At 46.6% G+C, this 24089-nt stretch overlaps 2 protein-coding genes across 2 annotated transcripts; both read left to right on the top strand.

The window, feature by feature from the left end:
• The first annotated feature begins 1469 nt into the window (after positions 1-1469).
• LOC135826110 (uncharacterized) lies at positions 1470-7329 on the top strand. The gene is made up of 3 exons (XM_065338748.1): positions 1470-4716; positions 5474-5700; positions 6380-7329. Exons 1-3 carry the CDS (start codon positions 2594-2596, stop codon positions 6436-6438), a joined length of 2409 nt encoding a protein of 802 aa, XP_065194820.1. The 5' UTR covers positions 1470-2593; the 3' UTR covers positions 6439-7329.
• A 7033-nt stretch (positions 7330-14362) lies between these two features.
• On the top strand, positions 14363-23853 carry LOC135825774 (uncharacterized). Its single transcript, XM_065338397.1, has 7 exons — positions 14363-14975; positions 18169-18250; positions 19503-19569; positions 21412-21497; positions 21676-21756; positions 22321-22629; positions 23226-23853. The coding sequence occupies exons 1-7, from the start codon at positions 14484-14486 to the stop codon at positions 23294-23296; spliced, it is 1188 nt and encodes a 395-aa protein (XP_065194469.1). The 5' UTR covers positions 14363-14483; the 3' UTR covers positions 23297-23853.
• The last annotated feature ends 236 nt before the right edge of the window (positions 23854-24089 follow it).

Below are 24089 nucleotides of genomic sequence, written 5' to 3'. Positions count from 1 at the left end.
TTTTTAGAAACCTGCCATAAAGCAGTTGTATTGCTATCATCATCATCATTATCTGCGTTGCCGAAAAAAAATAATAGTCTCTTTCCCTCAAACTAGTGAAAATAATAGTAAAATTTAAAAAATAATAATAAACGGCATTATGCAGCTGTGTAAGCAGTAGATGCACAGTGTGACTGCCAGGCATCTCTGTCAGATGCCATAATGAGGTATTAATCGGCTTTTTAGTAGTAAGTTCACTGCTTGCAACACTGGCTCGCTATGTCCATCATGAGGACAGATGGAATCGGTTGATTACCGTCTGTTAGTCGTGCTATTCGTTCTCTACTACTAGTATAACATTACTCGACAGATGGCGTGTTTCAGACCAGGCTTCTCCGCCTGTTCCATAAAATTACCAGCGCATCAATTCAATCACCAGCTCATCAAGTCAATCACCATCGCACCAAGTCAATCACCATCGCATCAAGTCAATCACCATCGCATCAAGTTGAATCCGAGCGACCAAGTTTTGACCGAACTTCGAACTACAAAGCAGGCATGAGCCTGCCGTGAGTCGGTCAGGCGGAGAGCTGGTTCTAAACAACAATACAAGAGGAAGAATTGTTTTCTTAGATGTTCTCCAAGTCTTCCAAGTATTGCGCAAGCTCCGAGCCTTGCATCAGAGCGCTAGCTCTCAAATTGTGTCGGCTCACCCGGTGTCGCCTCTTATCTCAGTTCATCTCTAATAGAGCAGTGAGTGCTCGTTCCTCAGTGCTGTACTCTGAACACCAGAGTGTGAATCGGCTATTACGTGCGACGCACCAAAACGAACGTCGGTATTCTGCGTTCCCATGTGCTAGTGCATCTGAGCTCCAACACGTGAACCCAGCAGTTGATCGGAAACGGATACTAGTATTCAACTATGGATGTACAGATAAGTGCGAAGTGTATTCTGGCAATGGTATGCGTGTCCCTGACGTCCTGGGTAGCAGTGACCACTGGCATTGCCGGAGCTCATGAGGGCCTTTTACCAGAACTCCTGAAAGAGAAAACTGCAGTCCCTAGGCGTAGCATGCAACTTTACCCGACTTATCCTGAACATGGTCATCCCCTCCGACCGGCTTTCAGTCCGCGAACAACAGTACTTATCACGGATGCTTTCTTCAACAAGCCAATGGAAAGGGTTGTAACATTTGGTCTGCCCGATGCCAATTCTACCCTCTGTACAATAGTGGGCTCATTCTTTTCAACCCAAACTACTTTGCAGAGCTGGAATTACAAGACATTCTTTTCTTCTTACCAAGCTTTACAGACAAAATGTTTTTGTAAACTGGCGATTCAGCCCAGTGTGACGTCATCACCTGACCGAAGTATGTTAGTCTTCTATGGTTTTGGAGCGGGCGAGTGCTCCGAGTTCATCGTTCTTCACGATGGTTTCACAGCCATCACCAGTATACTGTACACAACTGGTGAGAAAGCTCCATGGGCTTTCTCACCTGCTCTTGTTACCGTACCCACCAATACGTCATCGTCCATGTTCACACTCATATCATACGGAGGGTCTCATTGTAACGACATGAGCGACAGTGAATGTACCCGCTTCTCCACGGATATTTTCCAGATCACCATCGACAGATCAGACACAACAGTGCCTGCCAAATGGATAAAATCGGAACAGTTAGCAAATGCTCGCTCTCCAAGCCCCAGGTCAAATCCCACTCTATTTTCCACAAGTGATTCCGATTTATTGCTGTTCGGGGGAGTGGAAGCACATGAACATTCCCAATCCATCCAGTTGCGAATGTTAAAAGATTTCTGGATCTTCAATATTGAACAAGGTACATGGACTGAACTGTCATCAGATTTCCCGCCTTTGTACTTTTTGCCTCCTGGTGACGATATGGACATTATGAGAGAGTTTTACAATAACTTACAGGCTGCGTATCTTAGTGACTACCGAGCACTGATTGTGGCATACTCTGTGCCGTTTGGGCCCTTTCCCCTGTATCTATGTGCGCTGCCACCCCAAGACGTAGGTCGAGTTCACTGCGAAGCGAAAGGAAAACTATCGACATTATTCCCTATGTCATATCCGTACGAGATGCCTTGGTTTTCATTGTTATCCAGCCACTCAAATGAATTTCACATTGTGTTTCATGGTAAAGAAAGTAAAAAGAGTTTCATTGTGGAGCAGGACTTCCAATCTCAACGCAATACGTCACAGCTAACGATCACGCAAAAGCTAGACATTGATGTTCGAAGTCAGTTTCCAGGCTTTCAGGGCTGCTTTAATGCACGGCCTATGTCTGTATCGCTTCGGCTAAACACCACATCAATAATAGCATATGTGTTTGTTGGGTCGCATTGTCCAGCTCATTCAGCTGGTAGTAACATTCGATTTACTCGATCTGAGAGACCGTCTCTTGTTGTTTGGCTCCTATTGTACAACAAGTTCGAACCCTCCACTATAGTGGCAAAGTATCCTTCACCTTCACCTTTGCTGTCGAGGAGCAATGGCCACACACTCACATCCGTGGGACCATACATGGGAATTCTCTTTGGAGGTTACCAGATAACAGACAAAAGCATAGGTTAACCAGATTCCACTTGGTGTATGTATATCAAGTTTGATTACTTGGCTCAAGATTCCGCAATCTACTGGCGATTCCTTACCACATATCCCTTCCCGAACAAGCCAATGGCTCGAAGTGAGCATGTCGCATTTCTTCACAAGAACAACAACTTGTTGATACAAGGTGGTGCAGACATCGCCCAATTCAAAGTTTACAGTGACTTGTGGATATTGCAGGTGACAGACGAACAGTCATGCTACGGTAAATGGATCGAACTGACTGATAATGTTTTTGGTGAGAAACTCCCTCATCGCTACGGGCATTCTGCCACGATGTATGGTGATGATATCATTCTGTTTGGTGGTAATGACGTAATCGCTGAAGACAATGGCTTCAGAACCACCCGTGATAATGTTGAAAGGTTCATGACAACCGATGACGTGTTGCTAATGGCGATCAAGAACCTATCGTTTATACATCTGCGCAAGATCCATTTGTCACGTCCGCTTCCCTTGACATGCTATCATTCCCTGTCTCAGTACGCGTTCAATTCCCTTTTACTACTTGGCGGATTGTTTTCTCGCAGACGGCTTTATACGTATTACAAAGACACCAGCCAAGCATTTCTTCTTCAATTTCGTGAAGATACAGTGAACAAGACAGTGAAAGTGATTCCCTATTTCAATTTCACCATATTTGGCCATTATGTGATCGACAATTTCGTCTTCTCCGGTGGGTTTGCGTATGACTTGGATCATTATACGCCAGCAGTAGGTTTTCTGTTTGTGAATGTCTCGGGAAACTGTCCCCTGGGCTATGGGTTCTCGGACCATCGTACCTGTCAGCCCTGTCCTGTAGGGTATTACTCGTCCGCTATTGGAGAGGAGTGTCGGAGATGTCCTGGTGATTTAACGACACCAGGCATTGGAGCCTGGAAATGCGATACCATATGCAAGGATAACTACTGCCATGGCCACGGTACATGCATGGTGGACAGGGATGACAAGAAGTATTGCAAGTGCAAGTTTGGATACCTGCCTGCCGACAACTGCCGTACACCCACAGTCTATCTTTCTCAGGTGGCCGCCGTTATTTTCTCCTTGGTACTTTCTTTGTGCATTACGTTCCTAGTGAAGTTCATTCGAAAGCATCGTGACTTGAGGAATACGGAGAAACAGATGCAAATCCAACATGTTCATCTCCAAAGGTCACTGAGGAAACTTGCGGAACTGAATCGGGGAGCGCGAATGCAATGGACCGACATAACCATCAGCAAACGACTCGCTTCGGGCACCTACAGCAAGGTGTATATTGCAAAGCTTAGTGACATGGATGTTGTTGTCAAGAAACTTCCCAAGCGTTTCAATCGCACGCGATGGCGTACATCACCTTTTGACATCTTCTTGGAAGAGGCTGAGACACTGCGTTCATTGCGCCACCCAAATATTGTGCTCTTTCTTGGAGCAGGCCAGGACACAGCAGACAATTGCCCATTCTTGGTTATGGAGTACTTGCGACGAGGTTCTCTCTACGACAATCTCCATGACCCAGGAATTCAACTAGAACAAGAGGATATGCTCCGGTTTGCTAAGGACATCGCTCGTGGTATGCGATATTTGCATAGCTCCAATCCTCCACAGATTCACCGTGATCTAAAGAGTCCAAACCTATTGGTCAGTGACAAGTGGGTGGTGAAAATCGGGGACTTAGAGTATACCAGATATCTTGCCCTACTGGACAGTGAAGATCGTCCGCAATCTGGCCGGGAATCCAGCAGCGATGCCCAACCCAACGCTCAGGCGGCAAGCGGTATAACATTACAGCAGAACTCAACGGCACACAGCTGCGAAAGAGAGACTCTGATTCAATCAACGGTTTCTGAATGCCGAGAACGTTCACCGTCAATACACCACAGCAGCGGAGAAGTCGCAATTCCACTTCTGTGCATCACGGACCAGACTCAATCTGACAATACGATCTCTGGAAATGCTGGTCCCATCGTAACTATGACAACAGACGACGCAGAGAGTACACTCAGTCCCTGTTTCACGGCCTCACAGCTACCATCGCGAGTTGGAATGACGTGTGGTGTGGGGACTGACAGATGGAGAGCTCCAGAGACACTGACTGAGAATAGTTACACTGTTAAGTCGGATGTGTACAGGTAAGTGTGGTCTTGTTGATTTCCTCTTTCCAGTCCATTTGTGAACGCACCTCTTACGAATTGCCTTTTTAAAGGGTGCTTTTCCACATTCAGTGACAATACAAAATTATACAATATATTCGAGTAGGAATTAAAACCCCTACACATGTCATGATCAAATCAAGTGGTCCCTTCGCTCTTCCCTGCAAAATTACAGATTAGATATTCCAATCAAATCTTCGGCAAAGAGCCATCATCAGTAGTAGGCAAGGAATCAGATTAAGACGTGACGTGTAGACACACACCCGATAACAAGTACATTTTGTATATGGCCAATTATAGTGATGGTTGTTCTCTTGCTTTGCTGTGGATGTAGAAAACTTATGTTGTTGAATGGTGGTAGTGCGTTGTTTCCCAGAAATATGCTCAGCGTTTTGTTTGTGTTAATCCACATACTCTGCACACAAGCGTTCGTCCTAAAATAAAACTGCTTGCCCTCACATTCACACAAAGCTTTCCATACAGCGCTACACGACCCACACTCTCCTGGCATATATACCGGCATGGTCGGTACTCCATCCTCATGTTGACTGATGTTTGCGAAAGCATGTAACGTAGCAACAAACAAGCCTTGATTGTCCTTGTTGTTATGGACCTCAGATAATTACACCCATGTGTGTTCCTATACAATGTGTGTAAAAAATGTACGTGCGCATGTATGTGAGTTCTTGCGTGTATGTGCGTGTGTATGTTTGTGTTTGTGTGTGGTCTCTTGCAGTTATGGCGTAGTTCTGTGGGAGATATCTACTCGTCAGCTTCCCTACCCACATTTGACATTCCCGGAGGACATCCATCAAGAGATCCTGGATGGTAACACGCCAGTCTTCCCTCCCACCACTCCCTACCCATACCGTCATCTGGCTGAGAAATGCATGAGCGATGAAGCACGTGACCGGCCCTCATTCCAACAGATATTTCATCAGTTGGAAGGTCTACAAGATGCATGTGAGTTTGAGGTCTAAAGTGCCACCCCTGTCACCCCATAACTGAATTTGTTCATCAACCGCCACACCACAATGGCGCTCACGATGGAGTACAAGGACTACAAGAATACTGCACAGACTCAGTACATTGACATTTTTTACTAGAATCAGACATGTAGCTTTGCAGGATTCATGCTGAATTGCTGATCCCTTTGGAAATATTTGTGTGGGCAAATGTTCGAGACGTCACGGCCATGCACCACCATACTGCAAGGGAACATAATAAAGTTGGTTTGCGCATTCCAGAGGTGAGACAGCTAAGCATCACGTCGTTGAATGTCAGTAACTGCGTGACACCATTGGTGATTTGCTAACTGAAGTTTGCCCAGATCATAGCAGATGTAGCGGTTGAACCTTTGTTAGCTCCCGTTCAGGGTGAGGACTGCAGCCAGTACGATCACAGCAAATGATGCAAGGTCGGACATTCGTGTCCGAGGGTTTTGGACTCCTGCTCAAAGCACATTTCTCGATTTACAAGTATTCCATCCAGATGCATTGCAGCAGCTTCATATTGTAGTAGAAATAATTATTTCCGCTCTTTATCTGCAACACGAGAGGCAGAAGATATTGCAGTGTAATGAAAGGATTGTGCATCTTGACTGTGGGAGCTTTACTCCGCTTGTCTTTACCATGGCTGACAGGGCATCCCCAGATGTACGCGGTGTCTGAAGCGCCTGTGTGGCATGTTGGCGCAGCATGACGGCAAGCCCTAGGCTATGGGCAAGTGATGGCATACCTGTGATGTCGGCTATCGTTTGCGCTGCTTCGCGCAGCCATCATGTTCGTTTAGGAGGAGCGCGCTCGGCGTATCATCGCCCTGACAATGCCTTGCGCCCCTTGGCGATGGCCGAGAGTAGGTTGTGGGTCGTTACCGGAGGTGTGCCGGAGTTTGAAATTGTTAAGTACATTATGTCACTTCTCATAGCGTGTTTCCTTTCTGGGAGAGTGTATGGCATTCATATTTTATGACCATATTATCACCTTATCTTATTCTATGACAGTGCTCGCTGCATTGCATTTAGCAGTGTTTGAGTACTGTAGGGTTCCAATTTACATGATACTAATATCACATTCTTCCTTTCATGCAATTGTTTTCAGTGATTGAATTGTGTTCTACTCCTAGATCCTCCATAAATTGCAAATTGTGTTTTGTTTGCCCGTAAAAGAAATTGACGATCTGTCGACACGTTGGTGGTACAGCAGCACACTGGGAACTCACCTGTACACCATGCAGACAGGCAGTGCTCTTCAACGTGACTGACCACGGGCACAGACAGTACAGCCTCTCCAATTGGCCAAGCAGACTGCACTGCATACATGTACATGTACATGTACATGCGCTGAACGGGTCCTGGATCATTTTCCCAGTACCCATATCGGATCATTGTCCTGGTTCCCGTGCACCCCGGGAACCGCCCTACCCTATGTATGCCTCTGCCATTTCATGGTCAGTATTATTCTGCTCTTTCAGGCCCTAGGAAAGTTAAAAAGAATTTTGATGTGTATCATCTCATTAATTTTCTCAATGAGAAACAACATAGAGACACCCAGAATTTATTCGTTGCTTCTGGTCACCCGACCGACCGTCTTTATTCACCTGACCGCAAAATGTTATTTTTATATTGTGCATGCAAATGTACGACTACACACACGCGATCCTACAGTCCATTTCAAAACTATAGACGCGTGAACTCATACGTACGAGCCGTACGTGCGCACGACAGCCGTGAGTTTTGCATGAGTGTTTTCTGGTTTTCAGATGTGTTTTTCAGGTTTTTCTTCGTCGCCGCGGGAAAACAAAAGATGCAAAACACGCAAAGTCGCAAAAGAAAAGGTGTGAGGAAAGTCTCAAAGAAATGAAAGTCTCAAGTGAATCTTCTTCTTGTTTGCATTTTCTGAGTGCCTGACTGTAATGGCTTCCAAGGCCCGTAAGAATATCAGTGATACCGAGAAAGATATGATTAGTCGTGTTCATTGTTTCTTCGAACAAGAGCTGGATTTTGATTGACGCTTGAGTATCCGAAATCATCGTCGTCGAACTCACCTTGCAACTGGCGTGAGTGAAACCACTGTCACTCGTTGTGTCAGGCGAAGGGAACAGGGAGGCTCAAATCAAATCAAAAAGAGAAAATATAATTATCATCTCTACGAGTCATACTGTATTCACCCAACAAGATCCAAAACATGCAGAAAAGAAGAGAAAAAAGGCAGGAGACGGGATGGGATTCGAATGCCCCACACTTGTACTGGAAATCACGGATCGAAACCACGAGGCTACCAGGACCCATACAAAAATGCACCCGCGATGGTCTGGGCGCAGCACTGTCTCAGGACTAGCAAAAATCCGAAAGAAACTGGTCAAACCCTTCAGAACAGAAATTACATGTAAAACAGGAAAACCTGGCCTAAAAATAAACTTCAATTGTAGCAAAAACAAAGTACATGTGTATAGCCAGAATTGTGAAGCGATGCAGAGACGGAATCTGGAGAAAACACTAAAAATATTTATAATCCCATCGAATTTTGCAAAACACTACGCGTCTATAGTTTTGAAATGGACTGTAATAATAGCATTCCAGACATTGACCTCAAGCTCAGAAGCAGCCAAATGACAGGATGCAGCGCTTGGTGACGAGGTAACTGGTTGTCTTCTATTACATGTATCTCCGATCCGCAATCGGTCCTGAAACAGCATCAGCTCCGCCACCACTAGCACCGCGTCGCTCCTGGACAAAGGTTTCACTGAGAGCTGCTCGTCAGACTCGTTTGCCAGCGAGGCAAAGATCTGGTCCTGGATCTGATGGGACAATGACTGCGCTGGATCGTCTACAGTAAGATTTGATAGACTGGATTGATGGACAAAAGCCATTGGATATGCATCTGTCATGACCGGGGAGTGGGCCAGACATATCTCAGGATTCTACGATTCCAGGTTCTTTACGGAAATATACCAGGAGTCCAGATACCCATTCCTCACCCTCACCACACAAGAAGACCAAAGCTACACTCTAGGACCAAATTCCAAGCAACAGAGAAGCAACAAGAACAACAACAACCCATCGACGCAAAGCATCGACCTATATACTGCTATAATTATAGTAGCGTGCAAGCTGAAGGAGCGAAGCGAGCGAGCAGCAAACCAGCAAAGCATGAATAGTGATAGGTTTCCCAACGCTATTCATAGACGAGACACATCGACGCCACGGCAAACACTTGACAAAGATACATGTAGGAGCAGACGGAATACAATACAGATAGAAACACACGGACACGACATATCCCCCGCCTACGAACATGTTACGTCCTCGTAACAGAAGAAACGTAACGGCACTGAAAAAGAAAGCAAAATAATAAAACTCTTGAAAACTTGAAAGGAAGGAACCAACCTCTTCCGACCCAAGAACCAAAGAAAACATAATGCGCCAGTCTTGCACAGACTCTCCGCCACAGCAGTGTTAGAAAAATAGGTTATGCCGTTACAACTACGTTCGAACAAACTATTGGTCAGCCTGCAGGGATTGCTTCTGTGTTACTATCATTATGAACTATTATAAGAAAGGTTTGATCCCCACACCGGAGCTCGCGCTATTCCGCCGACTTTACTTGACACTTGACTGACTCACGACTGCCATCCAGAGCACACGAGAAGTCCATCGAACCTTCGACTCGGCAAACCTGCAAGAAAGCACCACTCCCTGCTCAATACACAGTGTTTCGGGGAATTCACCCCTCATCAGTTGAGCTTGAGTAGGCTGAGGAAGATTGTGCCTGAAGAGCACCACTTATATAGTGCTCTCCAGGCACAAACATCACCAGGGATACAAACTTACAGAGACGCTCCGCTTCCAGCGCGATAAACACCTCGTGAACACCAGATAGCATCGTGAGTCAGTGTCGCTCCTGGACGGTGAGACAGACGTCGAGGACCCTCGGTCATTCGCAACGCTGTCACCTCCAAACCAACTAGTCGCAAGCCCGCGCTGGGCACAACAGTACGAAGTAGTGGTTGCGACTTCGGCGATGATTTGTAAGAAAGGTTTGCTCCCCACACCGGAGCTCGCGCTATTCCGCCGACTTTACTTGACACTTGACTGACTCACGACTGCCATCCAGAGCACACGAGAAGTCCATCGAACCTTCGACTCGGCAAACCTGCAAGAAAGCACCACTCCCTGCTCAATACACAGTGTTTCGGGGAATTCACCCCTCATCAGTTGAGCTTGAGTAGGCTGAGGAAGATTGTGCCTGAAGAGCACCACTTATATAGTGCTCTCCAGGCACAAACATCACCAGGGATACAAACTTACAGAGACGCTCCGCTTCCAGCGCGATAAACACCTCGTGAACACCAGATAGCATCGTGAGTCAGTGTCGCTCCTGGACGGTGAGACAGACGTCGAGGACCCTCGGTCATTCGCAACGCTGTCACCTCCAAACCAACTAGTCGCAAGCCCGCGCTGGGCACAACAGTACGAAGTAGTGGTTGCGACTTCGGCGATGATTTGTAAGAAAGGTTTGCTCCCCACACCGGAGCTCGCGCTATTCCGCCGACTTTACTTGACACTTGACTGACTCACGACTGCCATCCAGAGCACACGATAAGTCCATCGAACCTTCGACTCGGCAAACCTGCAAGAAAGCACCACTCCCTGCTCAATACACAGTGTTTCGGGGAATTCACCCCTCATCAGTTGAGCTTGAGTAGGCTGAGGAAGATTGTGCCTGAAGAGCACCACTTATATAGTGCTCTCCAGGCACAAACATCACCAGGGATACAAACTTACAGAGACGCTCCGCTTCCAGCGCGATAAACACCTCGTGAACACCAGATAGCATCGTGAGTCAGTGTCGCTCCTGGACGGTGAGACAGACGTCGAGGACCCTCGGTCATTCGCAACGCTGTCACCTCCAAACCAACTAGTCGCAAGCCCGCGCTGGGCACAACAGTACGAAGTAGTGGTTGCGACTTCGGCGATGATTTGTAAGAAAGGTTTGCTCCCCACACCGGAGCTCGCGCTATTCCGCCGACTTTACTTGACACTTGACTGACTCACGACTGCCATCCAGAGCACACGAGAAGTCCATCGAACCTTCGACTCGGCAAACCTGCAAGAAAGCACCACTCCCTGCTCAATACACAGTGTTTCGGGGAATTCACCCCTCATCAGTTGAGCGGGCTTGCGACTAGTTGGTTTGGAGGTGACAGCGTTGCGAATGACCGAGGGTCCTCGACGTCTGTCTCACCGTCCAGGAGCGACACTGACTCACGATGCTATCTGGTGTTCACGAGGTGTTTATCGCGCTGGAAGCGGAGCGTCTCTGTAAGTTTGTATCCCTGGTGATGTTTGTGCCTGGAGAGCACTATATAAGTGATGCTCTTCAGGCACAATCTTCCTCAGCCTACTCAAGCTCAACTGATGAGGGGTGAATTCCCCGAAACACTGTGTATTGAGCAGGGAGTGGTGCTTTCTTGCAGGTTTGCCGAGTCGAAGGTTCGATGGACTTCTCGTGTGCTCTGGATGGCAGTCGTGAGTCAGTCAAGTGTCAAGTAAAGTCGGCGGAATAGCGCGAGCTCCGGTGTGGGGAGCAAACCTTTCTTACAAATCATCGCCGAAGTCGCAACCACTACTTCGTACTGTTGTGCCCAGCGCGGGCTTGCGACTAGTTGGTTTGGAGGTGACAGCGTTGCGAATGACCGAGGGTCCTCGACGTCTGTCTCACCGTCCAGGAGCGACACTGACTCACGATGCTATCTGGTGTTCACGAGGTGTTTATCGCGCTGGAAGCGGAGCGTCTCTGTAAGTTTGTATCCCTGGTGATGTTTGTGCCTGGAGAGCACTATATAAGTGGTGCTCTTCAGGCACAATCTTCCTCAGCCTACTCAAGCTCAACTGATGAGGGGTGAATTCCCCGAAACACTGTGTATTGAGCAGGGAGTGGTGCTTTCTTGCAGGTTTGCCGAGTCGAAGGTTCGATGGACTTCTCGTGTGCTCTGGATGGCAGTCGTGAGTCAGTCAAGTGTCAAGTAAAGTCGGCGGAATAGCGCGAGCTCCGGTGTGGGGAGCAAACCTTTCTTACAAATCATCGCCGAAGTCGCAACCACTACTTCGTACTGTTGTGCCCAGCGCGGGCTTGCGACTAGTTGGTTTGGAGGTGACAGCGTTGCGAATGACCGAGGGTCCTCGACGTCTGTCTCACCGTCCAGGAGCGACACTGACTCACGATGCTATCTGGTGTTCACGAGGTGTTTATCGCGCTGGAAGCGGAGCGTCTCTGTAAGTTTGTATCCCTGGTGATGTTTGTGCCTGGAGAGCACTACATGTATATAAGTGGTGCTCTTCAGGCACAATCTTCCTCAGCCTACTCAAGCTCAACTGATGAGGGGTGAATTCCCCGAAACACTGTGTATTGAGCAGGGAGTGGTGCTTTCTTGCAGGTTTGCCGAGTCGAAGGTTCGATGGACTTCTCGTGTGCTCTGGATGGCAGTCGTGAGTCAGTCAAGTGTCAAGTAAAGTCGGCGGAATAGCGCGAGCTCCGGTGTGGGGAGCAAACCTTTCTTACAAATCATCGCCGAAGTCGCAACCACTACTATGAACTATTATAATAAGACAAATCAAGACTAGACGGGTGACAAGACCAGAAACGTGTCCAGGAACTGGTAACTGACCCGAACTAACTTCACTTGAAATCCGCGGCTCCCGTTTGCGTGTTGCCTTCATCTTGACTTCCTCGATGTACCTCCTCTCCAGCTCTGGCTACGTCCAGCAGTTTATCGTCATGCTCCGGGACGGGCGCGTTGGTGATGGTGACCAACCGCGGTCGCCAGGGTGCAGTTTATCGTCGTACCCAGGACGGACGCGTTGGTGATGGTGGCGATGGCTATTGGCAGCGCTCCCTCTCGCTGCCGAGGGTTCGGAATGTTAGTGGCACTGGACATCCTGGCGTGGTCGCCAAATGTCATGACCGGGGAGTGGGCCAGACATATCTCAGGATTCTACGATTCCAGGTTCTTTACGGAAATATACCAGGAGTCCAGATACCCATTCCTCACCCTCACCACACAAGAAGACCAAAGCTACACTCTAGGACCAAATTCCAAGCAACAGAGAAGCAACAAGAACAACAACAACCCATCGACGCAAAGCATCGACCTATATACTGCTATAATTATAGTAGCGTGCAAGCTGAAGGAGCGAAGCGAGCGAGCAGCAAACCAGCAAAGCATGAATAGTGATAGGTTTCCCAACGCTATTCATAGACGAGACACATCGACGCCACGGCAAACACTTGACAAAGATACATGTAGGAGCAGACGGAATACAATACAGATAGAAACACACGGACACGACACATCATCATGATTGTATGCACACCGCAGTAACCAAAAATAAATAAAAAATAAAATAAAGCCGACCGACCGACCCTGGTCCGGATGAGTGAAGTGACCCGAAACAACGAACTAGGTGGCCTAGTCATTAAAGGGGAAGTTAAAGCAAAAATTAAAATTTCACCAGTTGTAGTCTTCGGGGTGCTGAGTCGAATGGTCTTGGTCCGAGAAAGCTGAGACGCTCCCTTCCTACTTGAATCCCAATCGAACTCGCGCACTTCCACCGAAACTGGGTGACTGCGCCCTACTAGATGGGGATTTGTATACAAAATGTCACTAAAAGCGCCATTTCGTTCTTATAAAAGCACGGAATCGAACATGGTTGAACAAGCGGTCACGTGCTCCTGCGTACACCAGTCACCTGCGTGACCTGGTCACCGTGCTTGCAGGGCACAAGTAAGTTACTACTAGCCTGTTTGACCTTTTTTGGGTGCAGTCCTGTGTGTGTGTGTCTGCACTCGGACTCACTACTCGAGTTGAACTCGTCTCGAGATTTGGGCACCCAGGAGCACGTGACCACTTGTTCAACCATGTTCGAGTGGGAATAAAGGAGGAACGCTGCATCGCAGCCTTTTCGGACCAAAACCAGTCGACTCAGCGTCCAAAACTTGCAAAAGACTACAACATATGGGCCAATCGCGGTCATCCGTGCTTTTATAAGAACGAAATGGCGCTTTTAGTGACATTTTGCATACAAATCCCCATCTAGTAGGGCGCAGTCACCCAGTTTCGGTGGAAGTGCGCGAGTTCGATTGGGATTCAAGTAGGATAGGAAGGGAGCGTCTCAGCCTTCTCGGACCAAGACCATTCGACTCAGCACCCCGGCCCGAAGATTATTATTTTTGTGACACATCATTATTATAGGGTACCTCCCTTCAAACTCTCCAACTACGGTCTCTTCGCTGTATACGTTCACTTCACTTCCAAAAAATATAAAATTAGATACAAATGGAATGCACAATTACAAGTGGAGTGCATTCCAATTTTGTATCTAATATTTTTTGGAAGTGAAGTGAACGTACATGTATGCAGCGAAGAGACCGTAGTTGGAGAGTTTGAAGTGAGGTACATGTACCCTATAAATTATAATGTGTGAATGGCTGCAATGGAGTCTGCGAGTGCTTAGAAAAGTTTACACATCATTATTTTTACATTAAAAAAATAATTTTTCGAAGTGAAAGTCAGAGGCATGTACTGATATGATGTAGGTGTTGTTGTGTTGTAGTGACGTCCAGTTGCAGTAGGTACAAGTAAAGCAGTTCACCATGTGTACTGGTTATTTCAAGCTCTCTCTTGCGTGATCTGGTCAAGAAATGCAGTAGAGCCCTCTTATCTGTACTCAGCTTGAGGCTAGCAGCATGCAGCGCTCAGCGGCTCATCGAGGAATCACCTTCACCACCTGCAATCTGTTCAGCTGGTGCATACTCATCCGAAGCCGTCGTTCGTGCTGCCAACACAGCGCGCAAAGCAAAGCCACCGATGTTTTCGTGGACTCCGTTCTAGATCGCAACTACGTTCCTGCCACGCACATCAGTATGCTACCTGCTCAAAGTACTGATCGACTGGAGAGCTTGCGAGGTTCTGCATTCCTGAGCGACCTCCAAGCGCATGTAGACGTGAGTGAGAGCGAAATCAGCAAGCTTGCTGCTGCCACATCAGTGTTGTCCGCCGGATCCATTCAGCTGAATACCTCACTGGTTTTGTCAGCGTGGCGCAGAAAAGGGCGTCAGAATACATCCACTGTCAGTGTGATATTTAGCGTGTTACTGTTAGCACAGCACTGCTGTTCTTCGTCATTCGCCAATTTCTGCAAAGAGATCTGCAGGATGCTTGTGGACAATGAGAACATGGTGAGTGACAATTTCGTTTGAAAGTTTTTGATACTGTTTTTTTAGTTCCTCGTGTCAGTTATCTGGAGTTTTTGCTTGAAAACAGGAGATAACTGCCTTTTTGGATAATGGCAGGACTACAGGTCCTCCCTCATTATAACGAGTCCGGTTAGTACATAAACCCCGTTAGTAAATAGAAATCTGAAATCCCCCTGGCGAAACGTGGTCTATACAACTGTTTACAGGTCCGGTTACAGCATAATCCGTTAGTACATAAAATCTGTTATAACGACCCTTTGCCCAGGTCCCTGGAGTGCCAAACCCTCAGTATAAGATAATATTAACCATGCAGGACCAAGGCCAAAACATGTAGGATAAAGCAGAACGAGGAAAAGTATGATGTCTATGTATTCGTGAATATGGACGATCCTTTGCATCCAAGGAAGAGTTATGTTGGAGATTTTCAATTATCTTATAACGAGTTGAAGCATCAATAATTTATGTTGTATCGAGGGTAGCCCCGGTAAGTACGAAGTGGTGCCTATTTCACCTTTAGCTGCAAGTCCTGCTACAAGATAAGTCTCGTTATAAGATAACTTTTTCGATGGCCCAGAGATTATCTACTAACGAGGGAGGACCTGTATAAGGGGCCATCCGTAAATGTCGATAGTTTTTTCAATCCGTGAATTTTACAAAGTAACCAGGACCCACCACCCACCCCCCTACTTTTTACGGAATAAAAATATTGATGACACATGTACTGTACCTACAACAGTCCACAAGGCCTCGATGACGGCGTAGTAGCCATCGTCGTCTTCACCAGGGCTGTCAAGCTCTTTGAAAAACTTATCTTTTTTGGCAGCTGTACCAAACAAAGTAGTCTGCCGTGCTATTTTCGTTAGGCCACGCTCCACATGAGAACTGTTCAAACCATTGGCGATGTAGCAATTCTTCGATGTGGATTTCAAATAATTAATCAGGTATTGTGATACTTCGAATAATTGTGCAATAATTATACTTGTGAATAATATCTGACAAACTTCCCTCTTTCTTTTGCTTCAAGAGTTTCGATCTCCACTACATTTTTTGGAGACAACAATCTACGCGTACGTGTGGTTCGACGCACGCAGACCCACGCACACGCAGTACTGGGCGCCAGGTCCGCGTGTCATCGATATTTTATTTACTTTGAATTTCGGCTGCACCCACCACCCAGGTACGAAAATTTCACGGATTGTAAAACTATCGACATTTACGGACGGCCCCTAAGAGGTGTGTTTCAAATAATATTATAATTTTTAATGACTTTAGCCAAGGTAGACAGAAGGATAATACATGTATAATTATTAATTAATATTGAATCGAGAGTAGTGATGAGGGGGAGTTTGATGTTAGCAAGAGGAAGTCTGCAGTGTACAAGCATTTGGTGTCCAGTACTGTCCAGAATGTCGTAAGGTGTTTGACAATTCCTGGTTTAGTGTTATTTGTTGCGCACGTTTCTTCAAGCAATTGCAGGTGTTGGAAGCTTTGTATATTCGTACTCGTAACCCTGTGCTATGTAAACAGAAAGAAAACGTTGTATCACTCACACTCTTCAAGTAATACACACGCACCATTACATTCATTCACACAGTATCACATTCATCTGCCACTACCTTTTTCACATACACTATATTCACAGATTGCAAAGGTGCAAACTTCGCTTTTTGTACTTGCTGGCTGCTGTAGTTCTACCTGAAACCGTATCAGCTACATGTATATAAGTGTGTGGTTTAGTGATTGTATTTTTATGTGACAGCGTTCCACTGATGAAAGTCACAAGAAAACGTTATGGAACTTAAAGGGGAAGTTAAGGCAAAAATTAAAATTTCACCAGTTGTAGTCTTTGGGGTGCTGAGTCGAATGGTCGTGGTCCGAGGAAGCTGAGACGCTCCCTTCCTACTTGAATCCCAATCGAACTCGCGCACTTCCACCGAAACTGGGTGACTGCGCCCTATTAGATGGGGATTTGTATGCAAAATGTCACTAAAAGCGCCATTTCGTTCTTATAAAATCACGGTTGACCGCGATTGGCCCATATGTTGTAGTCTTTTGGAAGCTGAGTCGACTGGTTTTGGTCCGAAAAGGCTGCGATGCAGCGTTCCTCCTTTATTCCCAATCGAACATGGTTGAACAAGCGGTCACGTGCTCCTGCGTACGCCAGTCACCTGGTCACCGTGCCTGCAGGGTACAACTTACTAGCCTGTTTGACCTTTTTTGGGTGCAGTCCTGTCACTCGAGTTGAACCTTGGTGTGAAAGTTGTCGCCTGCTGGCGTTGTGACCAGGTGATTTGGGCACCCAGGAGCACGTGACCGCTTGTTCAACCATGTTCGATTGGGAATAAAGGAGGAACGCTGCATCGCAGCCTTTTCGGACCAAAACCAGTGGACTCAGCGTCCAAAAGACTACAACATATGGGCCAATCGCGGTCATCCGTGCTTTTATAAGAACGAAATGGCGCTTTTAGTGACATTTTGCATACAAATCCCCATCTAGTAGGGCGCAGTCACCCAGTTTCGGTGGAAGTGCGCGAGTTCGATTGGGATTCAAGTAGGAAGGGAGCGTCTCAGCTTTCTCGGACCAAGACCATTCGACTCAGCACCCCGAAGACTACAACTGGTGAAATTTTAATTTTTGCCTTAACTTCCCCTTTAACTTTCTTCATTTTTGCTGTTGTTATGAGTGCACAATTTATCTTTTTTATAGCCATTTTACGACTATTGTCTCCTCGTCGATTGTTTAATATTGAATTATGCTTCGATGCTTTGTTCTCCCGAGGAGTTTTTGTTTTCCATGCTTCTTTTTCATTTGTCTTGTGTTTATATGTATAATGTGTGTGTGTGTGTGTGTGTGTGTGTATGTATGTGTTTGTGTGTGTGTGTGTGTGTGTGTAAGTCACTTCAAACAGCTGTGTGGTGGATACCAGGCTAAAAATAGTGGCGGTCAATTCATCATCCTTGCAAGCTGTTGAATGGTGTAATCCCAGCACAAGTTGCTATGTCTAACATAGCTGTTCGCTATCATCGCTTCCGCGATGGGCATGTCTGAGGTCTGAGGTATGCGTGTGTGTGTGTGCATGTGTGCGCGCGCGTGCGCGCGCGCGTGTGTGTGTGTGTGTGTGTGTGTGTGTGCACGGGCGTGTGTGTATGTGCGTGCATATCTGTGCTTTTACAGCTCTTGAACGCATTTCCTAACATCATCACCTACAAACAACGTCGTTTCAACCAGGAAGAGCGTATTCGTTGTCAGATTGAGAGTGAGTCTATGTATCATGTATATTCATTTTGTCTACAATCCATTCATGAGCTGAATATCTCTGCCTTTTTTTTTCAAACCCAATTTAAGCCGATAGAGTTGATTCAAATGATGGTAGATACACACCTGGCAGTATAACGGTAAACACACGCCTGCCCACGCACGCTCTTTAGGCTGCACAGTTATTCCGGCACAGAGCTCTCTTCTCACCACCATCAGCGCCAAGAGGAAGATTGCCTGATGAGTCCAGCGGGGACGAAATGTACGGGACAGTCGACCTTTGGCGTTGCTGTGTCATCTTCCAGGTGCCATGCACTACCTGAAGTACCAGCCTGCTATGTCGGATACCGCCAACCCTGCATCGACTAGGCGCCAGGCACGAACCGCTTGTGGTGGTGAGAAGGATAGCTCAGTGTCAGAATAACTTTGCAGCCTAGAGAGCGTGTATGCGCAGGCGTGTGTTTACCGCCATGTTGCCAAGTGTGTATGTACCACCATTTGAATCAACCATAAGTACAGCTCCAGTGGTGTCTTCAAATTTATTCCCCGATATAGTCTCAGAACTAAATAACTTTGACAAAATTTTGACTCAAGATAGTTTTTGTGTCCACATTGCAGCCAACTTGTCGATACCCAACCTGACTGAATTCGGCAAAATCCTGTTGAAAATACAATCCTTCATGGTCCATGATTTTGGAAGAAGCCCTGTCATCACCATATTTGGTAGCGCAATCAATAGAGTTACTGCATGACCGAAACAATAGCGAAGAAGATAAAACTTGCCCACCGATTTATGTGCAAAAGCTGAATGTGATGACGATTTTATGTACGGTGTTTATTTTGACTGTAGTGTGTATTGATATGTTTGTTTGTCAGTTAGAAACAATGAAGAGTACATGTACTTGCAGAAAAGAAAAGGACCAAGGAACTACAAGTTGCACTATAATGTTCGCTAACACCATGTACCAGTTACTAAACAATCAGCTCATGTGATCCTTTTTCTTTTCTATATATTTACCCTTGGCTCGCCATCCGAGTCCATACCTTTACTTGCATGCATGTTTATACACATGCTATTGTGATAATGTCACTGTTCCTGTTCTAGGGTAGACTCGGTTGGAGAGCCGAGGATTAATTTTATAATTCCTGTTCTAGTCCATGTTTCCGGCACTTCCAGTGTTTGTCTTGTACACCCCCCCCCCCCCCCCCATCTATTTGTATGTGTTATGTTTGTCTATAATGTCTTCTAACAGACATTCCATTGGAGGATGGTAGCTTCTCGACTGAAAACAAGAAGTCCTTCCTTGGCCAGGATTCCTAGTGAGTATAATGTTTCTTAATTTAAAGGGGAAGTCCCGTGAAATTTTTTAATTTCAGTCCGTAGAGTTCGGGGCGCTGAGTCGACTTTGTCCGAGGAGGCTGCGGCCTATGGTTCGTCAGATACGCCCAATCGAACATATGTGAATTTGAGCGCACATCACCCAGATCCAGGTGATGACGTCACAGCATGCAGCCAAGTAGCCACACCATCTAGTTGTGTACAAAATGGCAATATTCGGAGCGCGTTCGATTGGGGAACCGTTTGTCGCTGCTTCTTCGGACCAAGACCATTCGATTCAGCGTTACAAACACTACGTACCCTGTGATTTTCAGCTCGGTAAACCTCGACGTTACACCGTATTTTAGCCGTTTCCGAGTTGGACTTTTTCCGTCGGCATGCACTGGCCTCTACGGCTCTAGCAATGCGCTGCGTGCATGCTAGCTGTAGTTTTTGTAGTCAACAAACTCATCACACACGGAACTACTCCCGCACTGCCGTGCTGGGCTAGCTACAACATTCAACAAGACTCGAGACACAAGACTCAGAAAACTAGTCAACACACGGACTTGTCATGTGCTACACTCGTATCAGTCGTGTACAGTCATGTAGTCAGAGAACGTGCGTTTCTCCTTTGCCGGTGCCGGTGGTTGTGCTTTGAGAAAGAAAGTTTTTGTTTTCCGCTCCCGCCTCATTATTTTATGCTACAGCGATGAGTGCACAACCGTGACAAGTGACAAAAACAGCGAACAGCTCCTGGACCTAGAACTTTCAGATCCCGTAGCGCTGCGAGCGAAGTGTCGTGCCCGTGGTTCAAAGAGCCTGCACTGTTCTCCGATTGAGTAGTCCGAAATATGCCAAGTTCGCACCAAAACATCACCATGTGGCAGGCTACTGGAGTCTAAGCGAATCGGTAAGGAACAACATTTAGAGCACTCGCATCACTCTTCTCCATTTTGGCGACTCTGCTCTCCAGCGATCTGATAATTATATCAGGCTTGTCTGCAATAGCTGCTGCTTCTTCATCAGTCGGAAACTCAGTAGCGCTCACTCTTGACCGGCCCGCGCGGCCATTTCTTCAGCCGAATACCGGGGTTCTCAGCCCCAGACCGAACTCATGAAGGTCAGCCATGGCTGCATCCTCTCTCACAAGGAGTTACGTCTTTGAGGTCGCTTGCACCAACCACTATCGGTCGCCAAATCATTTGAAAAAGCACTGACACTATTGCTTTCACGCACTCCTTTTGACCTAGCTGCACGCTATGACGTTGCGGAGGGTGTGGCGCGGCCGCGTGACGTCATGGCGCAGCCCCTGAAACTCAGTTATTCAAACGGAAATATCTCGAGAACGCTTTGTCGGAGACACGTGGGACCAACACCATTCGATTCAGCGCCCGAAACTCTACCGACCCTGAAATATAAATTTTTCACTGGACTTCCCCTTTAAGTTGGTTATCTTTGTCATAGTGATGAATCGATCGTAGGCTATTTGTTGGGGAAATTTCTCTCGAGAACTCCACTGAACTCTGCAGTACCTAAGAAGTGTATATTGTATTCTGCTATCACATAATGTTACGATGGAATATGGGTAATCACCATACATTAGACGGTCTGTATTTGTGACAATGGTTTTCATCTCTACTTCTGTATGTGTGTGCTTGCTTGTGTCGGTGTGTGTGTGTGTGTGTGTGTGTTTGTGTGTTGTGTGTGTGTATGTCTGTGTGCGCGTGCTTGCGTTGGTACATGCGAGCCTGCGTGTGTAAAAGCGGGTGTATGTTGTTTTCAATGCTGCGGGCATGCCTGTGTTCTGTGCGTATGTATTTTTAAAATGTTTTGATTTGCAGCATGGTAATACTCCGAACACACCTGCACGCCATGCACATTGCTGACAAGCTGATCGTGGACTCTGACCAGTACAATCTGTTCCAGGGTGAGTCACTTTTGCTCCCCAGTCTCTGCTATTTCACACTCACGATGATCAATCAGCCAGACAGAACAGAACTAGACAGAACTTCGTGCTATATACAACGTGTTTTAAGAAATCTTTCAGTCTTTAGTACCCATTAATAGCTCTAGTTTTCTCTTCATCTCTCTCCTTGTTTTAACAGAAGCTGAGGCTACAGCAAACACAGCCACATGTACAGTCACAGCCACAGTCTCAGCACCATCAGGAGCGGGAGAGAGGACAGGTATGTGAAGAAGGCACAAGAAGCACAATGCTCGGCATCATGATTATCCCAAGGTTATAAAAAGTCCCCAGAATATTCCGTACAGAACAGTTTCAAGCAGTACTGCCCAAACACACCACCTTCACCCACATCTCCGCTTTTCTACGCCACCTCCTCTTTTCCCCATCACCTCCACTTTGCCCCACCACCTCTATGTCCTACTCCACCTCCACCTCTGTAGTGCCCGTCCACCTCCGCTTTGTCCGACCAAGTCCCGCTCTGCTCTACCCAATACACTGTGCGGAAACCATCGGGAAATACAATGAGACGTTTAGAAATTTTTTCGAAACTCTCATTGGATTTTCCGATGGTTTCTGTGTGAATGGTGCTATACTATTATAAGGTACTTAGTGTAGGTGTCTGTGCTTCGTGACTACACACGTGGGTGTTTATGTGCTGGAAAACACGGTACAGACTTGTTTTATGAAATGTATGAACGACTGCTGGGCCTTTGGCGAAACGTGGAGATCGTTTGTGAATCCATTTCTCGTTGTATGTTTTTTTGATGTTTGTGGCCCACTGCAGATAATCCATTTGACACAGGCACTTTCACTACGTACATCCTTCCAAAGTTGCACGAAATACCTTGTGTAAGGTTTCGCAGGAGTGTTCAGGAACAGGGTGTGCTACAAAGTCTGAGCAAAATCACCGAATTGATGCGCGTGGAAAAGTACGAGCCAGTAGAAAACCATAATGTCAAGATCATCGGATACATCCATGCTGGAGGGACGGTTGCCTACGAAAAGCTCTGTGCAGCCATTGAAGGCCTAAAGTATGAAGCTTCGTACACAGAGATGATTGTACTGCTTCCTGCTGACCGTCAGCCTAGAGATGGTAAGTGTGAAATTGTGTGCAGTTGTTTTGTGCATGTGTGTGTTGTGTGTGTGTGTGGGGGGGGGGGGGGGGGTGTCTCCAATTTTCACTTCAAGATACCATTGCATCTAGTGTCTGCTTCTATCAAAGCAGTGTGCTGTCTATACTGGTGACCCCAGCAAGTGTAGGGTGTGCATAGGTAACTGTCTTGGCCGTCCTATTCCGATTTACTCCGTGTGGAGTAGACCAGATGTGCATTGGGTGGTCGATTCACATGTCTACTATAGTCACAATCCAGTCCAGCACACTCACAGTCCACACCGCAGTTGACCTCCCTCCCTTTCAGTGCATCATGATGCGTGGTCATTTCTGTTAAATTGTGATGTGTGATTTTACTTGCTGACATTCATTTCTTCTGTCATTTCTCGTGTGTGTGTGTGTGTGTGTGTGTGTGTGTGTGTGTGTGTGTGTGTGCGTGTGTGTGTGTTTTTGCGCACATGTTGTGCTGATGTGTTTTTGTTTGTGTATATGTGGGGGTGTATGTGGGCATATGCATGCGTTTGTGTGTGATTATCGGTGCGCTTGTCTGTGTGTGCATATCTGCTGTATTATTGTAGAGATTGACCCACACTGGCTGCTCACGGTGCTATTAGTTAATGATGTGGATGATCATCATCTTCAGCAGTAGCAGCATCACCAGTACCAATCACAGCAATAGCAATAGCAGCAGTAGCAGTAGCGACAACAGCAGGAGCAGCAGCACAAGCACCAGCTGTAGTGACAGCATCATCACCAGTACCACCAGTACCAGCAGCAGTAGCAATAACAGCAACAGCAGCAGCAGCAGTAGTAGCCGCAGCAGCACAAGCACCAGCTGTACTTTACTCTCAGGTATATTATTACTGTGTGTTTTTCCTGCTCTGTCACAGCTATGTACACACACTGTACAGGACCGATGTGATTTGGGTTTTTTCGGGTTGGTCACAAGTTTCGATAGGAGAAATTACATCCGTTCATTTGTTCAGCTGCATAATATTTCTGCATTATTTTATTTTCCCTGATCTCAGTAGTTGTTGCAGTTATGCTTCATGAATCGTTTTCATTGAGTTGTCTTGTTCATGCTCATCACAATGGGGAATCCCCTCCTCTCACATATCTCTATTTCACCTCTCTTTACAATCATGTTCCCTCTGATATTGAATTATTACTCTCAGTAGAGAGTGCTAGATGTACAATCGTTATCTACATGTACATGTACATCATAGGGAGGTTTTGCTCTACGTAATTACGTATGAAAATCCGTATGTCGTGCGCGCCGGGGAGCGAGGGCAACTTTCATACGTAAATCTCTCTACGGATTTCCGTAGGAAAGCTGTTTCCTACGTTGGGTCCTCCGTAGGACTTTTTGAAATATGTTTTCGCATTTTCAGCATTTGTCCGTGGCAACGTTCAAGCTGCGCGAAACACAAGGCACACACACC

This window comes from Sycon ciliatum, chromosome 10, assembly GCF_964019385.1.
Source record: "Sycon ciliatum chromosome 10, ocSycCili1.1, whole genome shotgun sequence".
Classification (NCBI taxonomy): domain Eukaryota; kingdom Metazoa; phylum Porifera; class Calcarea; order Leucosolenida; family Sycettidae; genus Sycon; species Sycon ciliatum.
The sequence above is the reverse complement of the archived record's forward strand: the minus strand, read 5'-3'. Positions and strand labels throughout refer to the sequence as shown.

What these genes read in the sequence shown, in the direction of transcription:
- LOC135825774 (XM_065338397.1), top strand. Translation starts at nt 14,484, where the DNA reads ATGCAGCGCTCAGCGGCTCATCGAGGAATCACCTTCACCACCTGCAAT. An exon ending in TTGTGGACAATGAGAACATG is followed by an intron (nt 14,976 to 18,168) that starts GTGAGTGACAAT and finishes GTGCTTTTACAG; the next exon opens with CTCTTGAACGCATTTCCTAA. An exon ending in TGACCGTCAGCCTAGAGATG is followed by an intron (nt 22,630 to 23,225) that starts GTAAGTGTGAAA and finishes GTATTATTGTAG; the next exon opens with AGATTGACCCACACTGGCTG.
- LOC135826110 (XM_065338748.1), top strand. Translation starts at nt 2,594, where the DNA reads ATGTATATCAAGTTTGATTACTTGGCTCAAGATTCCGCAATCTACTGG. An exon ending in GTTAAGTCGGATGTGTACAG is followed by an intron (nt 4,717 to 5,473) that starts GTAAGTGTGGTC and finishes GGTCTCTTGCAG; the next exon opens with TTATGGCGTAGTTCTGTGGG. An exon ending in GGAAGGTCTACAAGATGCAT is followed by an intron (nt 5,701 to 6,379) that starts GTGAGTTTGAGG and finishes CATGGCTGACAG; the next exon opens with GGCATCCCCAGATGTACGCG.